Source organism: Schistocerca piceifrons, chromosome 4, assembly GCF_021461385.2.
Source record: "Schistocerca piceifrons isolate TAMUIC-IGC-003096 chromosome 4, iqSchPice1.1, whole genome shotgun sequence".
Classification (NCBI taxonomy): domain Eukaryota; kingdom Metazoa; phylum Arthropoda; class Insecta; order Orthoptera; family Acrididae; genus Schistocerca; species Schistocerca piceifrons.
The window spans coordinates 190,078,110-190,088,190 of NC_060141.1; the positions used below are offsets into that span (position 1 = coordinate 190,078,110).

Below are 10,081 nucleotides of genomic sequence, written 5' to 3' on the forward strand. Positions count from 1 at the left end.
CGAACTATCAAAGGCATTTGACTGTGTAGATCACCAGATACTCTTCAAGAAGGCCTGTCATTATGGAATTACAGGACCTGTAGGGAACTGGTTAAAATCGTACCTCGAAAATAGGAAGCAGAAGATTATTCTAGATGTTTCAGATAGTGTATCACAATATATAGTGGACTCTGAGTGGGGAATTGTGCAGCATGGAGTGCCACAGGGATAAGTGCTTGGGCCCTTGCTGTTCCTCATATATGTTAATGACCCGCCTTTATCCATCAATAAGCAGTGTAAATTTACAATGTTCGCTGATGATACGAGCATTGTGGTGGATAATGTGTCAACTACTGACTTAGAATCCGAGGTCAATGATATCCTTAAAGAAGTTCTGGGTTGGTTTAGTATTAACTCCCTTTCAATAAACCTGAAAAAAACCAATTTTATCCAGTTCCAGACAACCCACAAAAACCCAAAAGAAATAGTTATCACACAGAATGATCAGATGATAAAGCAAGTGTAATTATCAAAATTCCTAGGCGTATACATGGACAGTAGGCTGAACTGGGAACATCACGTTCTACAAACACTAAAACGGCTGACGTCGGCAACATTTGCTTTACGAATTTTGTCACGCTTCAATGACATTACCATCTCAAAGTCAGCTTACTTTGGCTATTTTCATTCAGTGATGTGTTATGGCGTCATCTTCTGGGGCAATACACCTGCCGCAAAGAAAATCCCCACAGCACAAAAAAGAGCAATAAGAATCATTTTTGGTGTACCCCCACGAACCTCATGTCGAAATCTTTTTAAATGACTTGAAATACTGACAGCAACATCTCAGTACATATATTCACTGATGTGCTTCATAATAAATAACCCCACTCTGTATGAAACGAATTGCCTACATCATGAACATAACACCAGAAGAAAAGAGGATTTCCACTGTGAGTTAAAGAACTTGACACTTATTCAGAAAGGGGTAAAGTACGCTGGAACGAAAATTTTCAATTCCCCACCCAACAGCGTCAAAAGTATAAGGAGTCGTACATCAGTATTTAAAAGTAGCTTGAAAAATTATTTACTTGAGACCTCACTTTATTCACTAGAGGAATTCTTTCAGAGAAATAAGTAAAACCCAGATTGGAAAGATGTTTTTAAATTTTTTGACACTGTTTACTGTTAAACTAATGTAATAATGCCCTAATGTAAAAATTCCTGTTTTTCTCATTTCCATTTTTGGGTCCCTTTTAAACCCAAAGTGGGAAGTTTTGATTACTGTTCAAGGTTAAAATAAATGCAATAATGCTCTAAATATGAAACTGCTGTCTTCACATTTATGTTGACTAGTTTTTAAGCTAATAAGTATGACTTTTGTGCACTGTTATTAATACCATAACAATGTCTTTATTCTATGTATTTTATTATGTATATTGACACGTTCCACATCTGAGTGATTTGCTCACATGTACAGATCTATGGAACAAGTATATAAATAAATAAATAAATCTCACAGGTCAAAGCCTTCAGTCTGGTATCTGTAGACTCTACTGATCTTCATATATCATCACATTTTTAAATTCTATAGTAATTATCAGACCTTACTATGAATTTGTGCTGGAAAATAATGTTTTATACATACTTCTCTATATACTGTGTTGGCTATCATACATATAGCCAAACCTGGAAGCAAGATTACTTTGCTGGCATATGTACAAAATGTAATTTACATGACCAATAGCACCACAATTCCATTTATATATATTTTATAGTTTCATTAATGCCCCATCTAAATAATGTACATTTGTCAGGTGCTTTGAAAACATCTCTATGAGCCTATTCTTTGCTGATCAAATTGTGTAGTTATTTGAGACTACTTTCACATCAGACTCTTTCAGAAGAAGATTATTCTTGATTTTCTGAAACTGTTTCAGAAAATACTGAAGCAAGTAATCCAAAAATCTAAGCAACTTTATTATGAGAAAATGATAATTACATCAGGCAACAAAATAAAAATTTTATTGAATTTAGTGAAGACAGAGACAGGTGTGGCCAAAAGCAAAGAGCAATAGATAGCTCTAAAAATAAATGAGGCACTGATAAGTGCATGTAGTGTTGCAGACCTCTTACCCAAGTATTTTGTTTCTGTTACTGACAGATTGGGGATATCAGGTTCAGTAAACAGGGCAATGGAGTTGAGACCAGTCTTTACAAATAACGTCAGTAAAATGGAAGTGACACTCACGTCTCCCAGAGAAGCAGAATCCATCATAAAATCCTCAAAATCTAATAAGTATTCTAGTGGTTATGATAACATGTCAATAAAATTAATCAAAGAATGCTTATGTGAGTTGAGTTCTATCTTAAGTTATTTGTGTAATCAATCTCTTATCAGCAGAACATTTCCAGCCTGTCTAAAATATGCTGAAGTCGAGCATTTTTACAGGATGGGGGATAACGAGATACCATCAAACTATCGACCAATTTCACTTTTGCTGGCTTTTTCAAAAATATTTGAAAAGGTTGTGTTCAAGTGACTCCTTAAGCATGTGACTGCATATAATATATTGTCCAAGTCACAGTTTGGTTTCCCTAAGGCTTCCAATATAGAGAAAACTATTTACATGTACAGTGAGAATATATTTAATTCATTAGATAACAAATTAGAGGCTGCTAGCATTTTCTGTGACCTGTCAAAAGCCTCTGACTGTGTGAATCACAGCATTCTCTTAAGTAAATTAGAATGTTATGGTGACACCGGCAGTGCTGCAAAATGGTTTGAGTCTTACCTAACAGTAAGCAGTCACACTTCTGATTGTGAATTAATTACATGTGGTGTTCCTCAATGTTCCACCTTGAGTCTATTGCTTTTTCCTTCAGTGCATTGGTGACCTCTTGAATGTTATATTTCCACATGCTAAGTTTGATTTGTTCACAGATGATACAAACATTGCAATAAGTAACAAGTCAAGTACAGATTTAGAAATGGTTGCTCATCAAATTTTCACTGTTGTTAAGGAATGGTTTGAATCTAATTTACTATCATTAAACTTTGTAAAGATCCAATATATGCAGATTGAAGAGGTTGACAGTAATAAATTTCTGGGATTACAACATGCTAATAAACTCATTTGGAAAGGGCATCATATTACGGCGTAACTCATTAAACCGAGGAAACGTTTTTAGTGTGCAACAGCTTGTAATAGGAATCATTTGTTGTGTAAATTCACAAATACCATTTAGAAACCTGTTCAAGGAACTTGGTATTCTCACCACTGCTCCTCAGTAAATTTGTTCTTCAACGAAATTTGTTGCAAGTTATATATCTCATTTCCAACCAATAATTCAATATATAGCTAGTATTGATACTAGGAATAAGAACAATCTACATGAGGACCTAAAGTCACTTACCTTGGCCCAAAGAGGGGACCAATATTCAGGAACACACATTTTCAATAAATTGGCAGCAATCATTAAAAACTTGGTTTTAGATAATGCACAGTTTAAACAGAGTTTGAAAGTTTACAATGGGCCACTCAGGTGCAGATGTTGGCAACACCTATGCACGTACGATTAACAGCAAATGTGTAATTACTTTTGACAGTAAAAACAGGTAATTATCTTCACTCATCCACCTCCCCAGCCCCATGTTTTAATTTTAAAAAATCATATGAAACATTGATTCACAATTTAACTGGTTCACCATCTTAAGATTTCCCTGGGAGCTCTTCATAGTTTTACCAACTTTTTGATAGCCAGCTCCCCCTACTCTACTGATGAATGTCTTAACACGGACTGTTAAACCAGCTTAATAAAAATGTCTTAGATTTCAGTTCTGACAGCACTTGGTTACAACAATCATTATTTTATGAATGATAAATTTATTAAAAGTGCATAACTATGTTTCATTCCGGCACTGTATTAATTCTGTAAATATTAGCAGCTTCAGATAACTGTAGTGTATTCACCTATTTTGACAATCTCCTGGCAAGTGATCAGGGTAGTGTTGTTATATTCAAATGTTTTATGTTATACTTTCTGACTTGTTCCACGCCCACAAGAATTATCTCGTTTTTGAGTCTATGGAAGGAAAATTGAATCGAATATAATCTAATTTAGGGTGCCTTACAACGGGCAATTGTAATTTCCTTCCGCAAATAAAATGAGCAGTTTCTGCACAATGACACTGGCATCTATGAAAATTAATGAACTATTTTCCCTATTTCTTCATTTTGTGTCGAGCTACTTCCTCATTATTTGATCAACTGTGATGATCAAGTTCTTAGTGTTCTTTACCTCTTACTCAAGTGGTACAAGTGTGAGTTTCACGTGTATATTGGGAGTGAAATAAACGTTAAATTTCGTACAGCTTACCTGTCGATTCCCTTGTACATGAACATCGACAGCCGATAAATCTGAATAGCTGAAGTCACAAACAGCGTCACACCAACGAAAATGCCGTAATTACAATATGCCTGCGAGGCCCAATCTACACTGAACTGTCCGTCGTCCTCTTGCCAAATCCCAGTGGAAAACAACAGGCAATGCCCTCTAAACAAATCAAAAACAAAAAAAATAGTATATTTCCTTTTACATGGGTATTCCAACAGGAAAAGACAAATGCAATATGTACCTAAATTCATCCTGGTGCATGCTCAACGGCACAGTCATACATACTGACAGTATTAAAGCGATTACATAGCCAGCAATCTGACTAAGTAATGTGAGGTTTGACAATGCCATGGCAAAATAAAAAGGCTACCAATGGTGTGTTCTTCACTGTATCATTCAAATAAGGCCTCTGTGTTCAGTAATGCTAATGATGAAGTATCCAACAAGCGCCAAGTTATTAAACAGAGACTGGGGTATTCTCAGAAACCAGCACGCAATGAAAGCAATTGAGATTCATTGCCGCAATTTCCTACATCACGCAACAACTGTCATTCGGTTTGTTTTTGTTTACAACTCAATCAGTGCCTTTTGCTTGCATTGCTGCATGGTGTACCAACATTTGACATTAACACTCCCCGTCGTGTAGGCTTAAGTCGAAAACCACCTTAATGTTTCTGTGGCTCAAATACAGCTACAATTTTTAAACTGTATAAATCTGCCTCGGAATCTTCTAACGAGCAATCGTGATTTTAAATAGTTTAGGTGTTTATACCGGCGCATTACAAAAATATGAAGTCCAGCGATACACCTCATTATAAACATCTCTCCTGAAGGCGTCATTTTTGATACGGTTTGTTGTGTTACAATGGCAAAAGTGCGATGTCAGTCACTACGTTTACATGTGACACATCTTCCGAAAGACGAAAACAAAATTTCGGAACCCGTTTTTCGCTGTTGCGTTTAATACATGTGAAGGCCTGAAGCGGATTTCCTATTCCAGCTAAATATGGAGCCCGAAAAACAGCAGTCACAGTTTGTGATTTAGTCATCGCAATCGCTATTTATCTTCAATTAGACGAGGAGTAAACAGCTCCAGTCTAATATTTCTCCTTATCCTTCAGTGTGCAAAAAGGCATTCCGTCCATATAAGCAGAAAATTTGTTAAACCAGTCAGTCCAATCAAGTTTCAAAACCAGTCGCGTTTACATAGGAGTGAAAACCAGAAGCGGATTTCCAAAATCGACTTTGAAATGTTTACCTGACCACCGAGAAGAGACATTGGGGAATGGGTTTACTAAATCCGGTTTTGGGAGCCCCATGTAAACACGATGTCAGAGGAACAAAATGGGACAGAATAGACAGTCAAAACATTCCACAATGCATTTCAAACCGTGTCTTTCACGCAGACCCTCACCGGAAGTGGTGGGTGGGGGGGGGGGGGGGGGGGAGGGGGAGGGACGTCAGTGATAATATTTCTCCGGAAGAAAGGTTTAAATGTAAAACCGGGTTCAGACACGCATCTAATGTGGCGCCATAGTCTATGGCCTGCTGTAGTGGCATAGTGAGCTACTGTTCACACTGTGCGCCATAGATACTGTGTAGTTGCACAGCTTTCAGTATGGCGTCAACTGAAATTATATGGGCGGGTATGAATGTTATGGTGCAGGTTATGGGCTTAAATACAAGGAATACGAAACCCAAATGTCCGGTCCGAAAATAAATATCGCACAGGGATAAATCAAGGGAAATAAATACATTTATTAAAGTAATAACACTCAGACATGAAAATGTTGTCTGCAGTGGCAAAATAACCAACAGCTGCCACGTAAATATCATCTGCAGACACGCCATTGTATTCATTGATACAGGCATTTTGAATAATTAAGTTTTAGTTTAACAGCTGCTACATCACACTCTGGAGATATATCCTGCATATAATCCACAATTTATACAATGCTTGAGGTGACAAATTACGAAGTTGATACGACTCGCTTTTTTGGTTACATATATGAAGTTTGTTTATTTATTCCTTCGTGAGATATGTAAAAGGTTTACACACAAACACACACACACACACACACACACACACACACACACACACACACACACACACACTGCTGCGGAAAATCAAAGGTAGATTGCTGTTCTTGTAGTTTTAGAAGCCGAAATTGAATGGAAGATGAAGTAAAGCAGCAGTTACTGCACGATAAATGCGACAGAATGCTCGTGTTTCGGAATATTGCCACCAGGGAGCAGTGGTCCTAGGAAAGTGTCACAAGGAAGTGGAACGAAGCTAAACTTTTTGTGGCGTGGCAAAAGTTGCGTCTCTCATGTTGTGCCACTAAAACCTGGGAGTTCACACATGCAACTCCAATGTAACTTCAGTATGCCACTATCTGTGGCGATACTTTTGTTGTGTGTGTGTCTGTGTGTGAACCCAGCTCAATGTTGGTGGGGAAGCACGGTATTGGCATCTACTAACATCGGAAATTAACATATTTTCGCCACGCCCAGTCATGTTATGGGTTATGGTACTGAATTTACTGCTTTGGCGGCTCTTAGTCTTTATTTTTATTATTTTGCTTTGTTTTTGCGACACCATGCAATTTTTCCATGGCGACATGGACATTTTTTACACTTGGTGTGCTACTATAAGAGGGGCCAGATATCAGAAAGCAAAGAACTATTTATGTTTTATACTAACTAAAAAATGCTGATCGCTACTCAGTATATAGAAAAGAACATAAATTACTAAAGCAATTTTTATCAAATAACTTTTCCTGACTGAAAAGGTCAGCCCTATTAAAGAAAACTACAGTTGTTTCTGATGTTATTTCCTAGACAGAACAAAAAACCACAGTGGTCAGGTAAAGAGGATCTATGTGTTCCCTCACGAATATTGATCGATGTGTTTCTATGTACATATTTTCAGTAGCAAATAATTTATTTATATATTTATTTATTGCTGTACATCTGACTCCACTGTCTTGTGAGTCTAAATTCTGTAAATTTCAGATTAACGTTAAATATGTAGTATTAATGTCTACAACTAACATCTTCAACTGTTTTAAGATAAAAATATAGAAAATAAAGAAAGCAGGAAAAGTGAAGAGAAAATGAAATAAAAAGGGAAAAAAAATCAACACCACATGACCCTCTATCCCTAATTAGTTACAACAGTGAACAGCAACCTTAGAATTGCTCAAGAGATAATTACACTACATCTAAGTTCACGCATTTATTAAACTACTACCAAATGGTCTTATGTGATGCCACTGCACTTGAGCCTTTGCATTACCTTTGGATTCTTATAACTAATTTCCTGTTTTTCCTTTTTTTCTCTCAACTGTGCACTGGAAATGAACCCATTACACTGTTAATTTTTATGCAATTTATAAAATCCTATAAATGAACACATAGCATCATTAATGTACATGTCATCATTCCATTCCAATTCATACACGTCATCATTCCATTCCCACTCATCATCGTCTCCTTCCGAACTTAGAAAGTTTGAAGAGCTTTCCTCAGCACTGTTCCACTGTTGAGCTCCTTCTTGAGGTTGTCCTGTTGCAGTTGTTCTTCTTGTACCGTTATACTTCAAACTTCATTTGTATTTACCTTCTTGGTTACCAGGTATATTAGCCCATTCTTCATCATTAATATCCCTATGCTCCCCATTGTAAAACTTATACTGCAGTGTTGCTGAAGTAAGTTCCATCCTTCTGTATTTTGACCTACCCTGCCCAAGTTCAAATTATCCAATCTGCTCCTTCTTTCTAGTTAGTGCAAACTACAGTGAAGCACTACATGTTCAGACATCCCTATTTCTCCATGGTCACCAAGATCCATTACCCTTGTCCCTATTTTGTGTATATGGGTAGGATATGGACCCTGACCAGAGTTTCTGTGCACCATTCCCTTAGTTGGTTCATCTAGGCACATACATAGTCTGACTTTAACATTTGTATGCATACATACCGGTGGTCATTCCTGTCATCTGCTCCCCCAACTGGGAGCTGTATTTTGTTATTGATATTTTCCCCTGCAATCATTTGCGCTAAGTTAAGTCTGTCTCAACTTAACAAGTAATATGCTACTCTGTATTGTACCTGAATACTGATGGGGCAGATCCCCAGTATCACTGGAATATACTCAGTAGATGTTATCCCAAAAGGTGTAACAAGCCTGAAGAGTACGATCCTCTGTGCTCGTCTAAAGATGAATCTACAGTTCTTGAATCACAGGCTGCAAAGCAAAGTATAGCACTGAAGATGGTATTGTAGTACACACCTATGGAATGCAACAGCTGCTTATGGCTCATGGCTCCAGCTTGCACAAACTTCTGCATAATTTCCAGTGTGTTTTCGGTGGATTGCTTAATATTCGTCATAAAATTCCTCCTTCATCCAATTGCCATCCCAAATACCTAAAGATCTCTCTGTGTGATGTAGAGGGGTCGCTAATCTAAACTGTACGATTTCTAGTCTTAGGTAATTGGTCATGGAGCAATGTATACGTTCTGTTGTGAATTTCTAGGGCTACTTTATTATCTGAACATCACCTCTGCATCTGTTCGAGTGCTCCACATTCCTTTTCCTCGAGCTTCACCTGAGAGTCAGCAGATACCATCACCAGGACATTGTGTACCCCACTATCCCACTGACAGTTTTATCTTTGGTGAGGAGAAAATAAGAGGTTCAGTAGTGAAGTCCCAAAAGGCAGGATAACTTATGGAGTCTTGCGGACAGTCTTTAGTTTCTTTTTAATAACTTATTGTTTTCCTATGCACCCCTCAACACTACCTGTTGCACAGACCCCTTGGGACCCAAAGATCCCTGAGATAGTTAAACTATGCAGGCCACAAGTGACTGTTGAATGTGATTGCAATGTCAATCATGATTGCTATGTGTACTTACTTCTGGAGCCATCGACAGTTTCAATGGCTCTGTTGATAGTGTCACCAATGGATCTGCCTTTCTGGAAACTGTATTGGCACTGGCTCAGCCACAGGTGCTCCCCATTGGCCTACAATAGATCACACAACAGGTGCTCCTGGACCTCAGCCAGACTTTTCATCAGATATATCAGTTTGTAGCTCTTGTGAGTAGTTGGAACCTTATCTGTACCCCTGTTGAGTATTAAGCTTCTGACACTTTCCAGTGTGAGGGACTCTTTCCCTGTACTAAAGCTTCATTAAAGAGAGATGTTAAGCTCGGCACTCTAAGTTATCATATCTTCCTTATGACTTCAGGGTATATTCCATCTGGACCTGGAACCTAATTATTCTTTAAGTTCATTATCGCAATTGCTACAGCCCCCTGTTCAAAAGGCGTTACCACAGTTTGGTCGTTGTAATGCAGCTCAAAGACTTCCCTGAACGTTCGTCATTATCAATGTTAGCGACATATAAGGTAAAAACGAGCCAACCAGGTACTATGCTGAGTCCTCCCATCCATGTCACATTAACACCTGCTCTTCCGATTGTGAACATGACCGTTGGACCACAAACTTTCTCTATAATGAACCTATATGGTTGCCCCCATACATCAAATCAAGTTAAGTATTGAAGCACCTTGCACCCTGTAACTCTTGCTGCTGCTGAACTGCTAGCAATTGTTATACGTATGTTAGTGGTCACTCCTGCTCACCCTTTGCATGCATGTAGGGGACTGTCGCGCTTCGTTCAGCGCTATTTAGTTTG

General features: G+C 38.0%; 1 protein-coding gene across 2 annotated transcripts in view; it reads right to left on the reverse strand.

The window, feature by feature from the left end:
• LOC124795213 (transmembrane protein 179) overlaps nt 1-4,978 on the reverse strand; it is a 50,540-nt gene extending 45,562 nt beyond the window's left edge. For both annotated transcript variants that reach the window (XM_047259130.1, XM_047259129.1), the window contains exons 1-2: nt 4,619-4,978; nt 4,360-4,536 (exon numbers count right to left, since the gene is read on the reverse strand). In XM_047259130.1, coding sequence (XP_047115086.1) covers nt 4,360-4,536; nt 4,619-4,728 — 287 coding nt within the window. In that variant the 5' untranslated portion in view covers nt 4,729-4,978. The remainder of the gene's footprint in view (nt 1-4,359; nt 4,537-4,618) is intronic.
• Between the last annotated feature and the right edge of the window lie 5,103 nt (nt 4,979-10,081).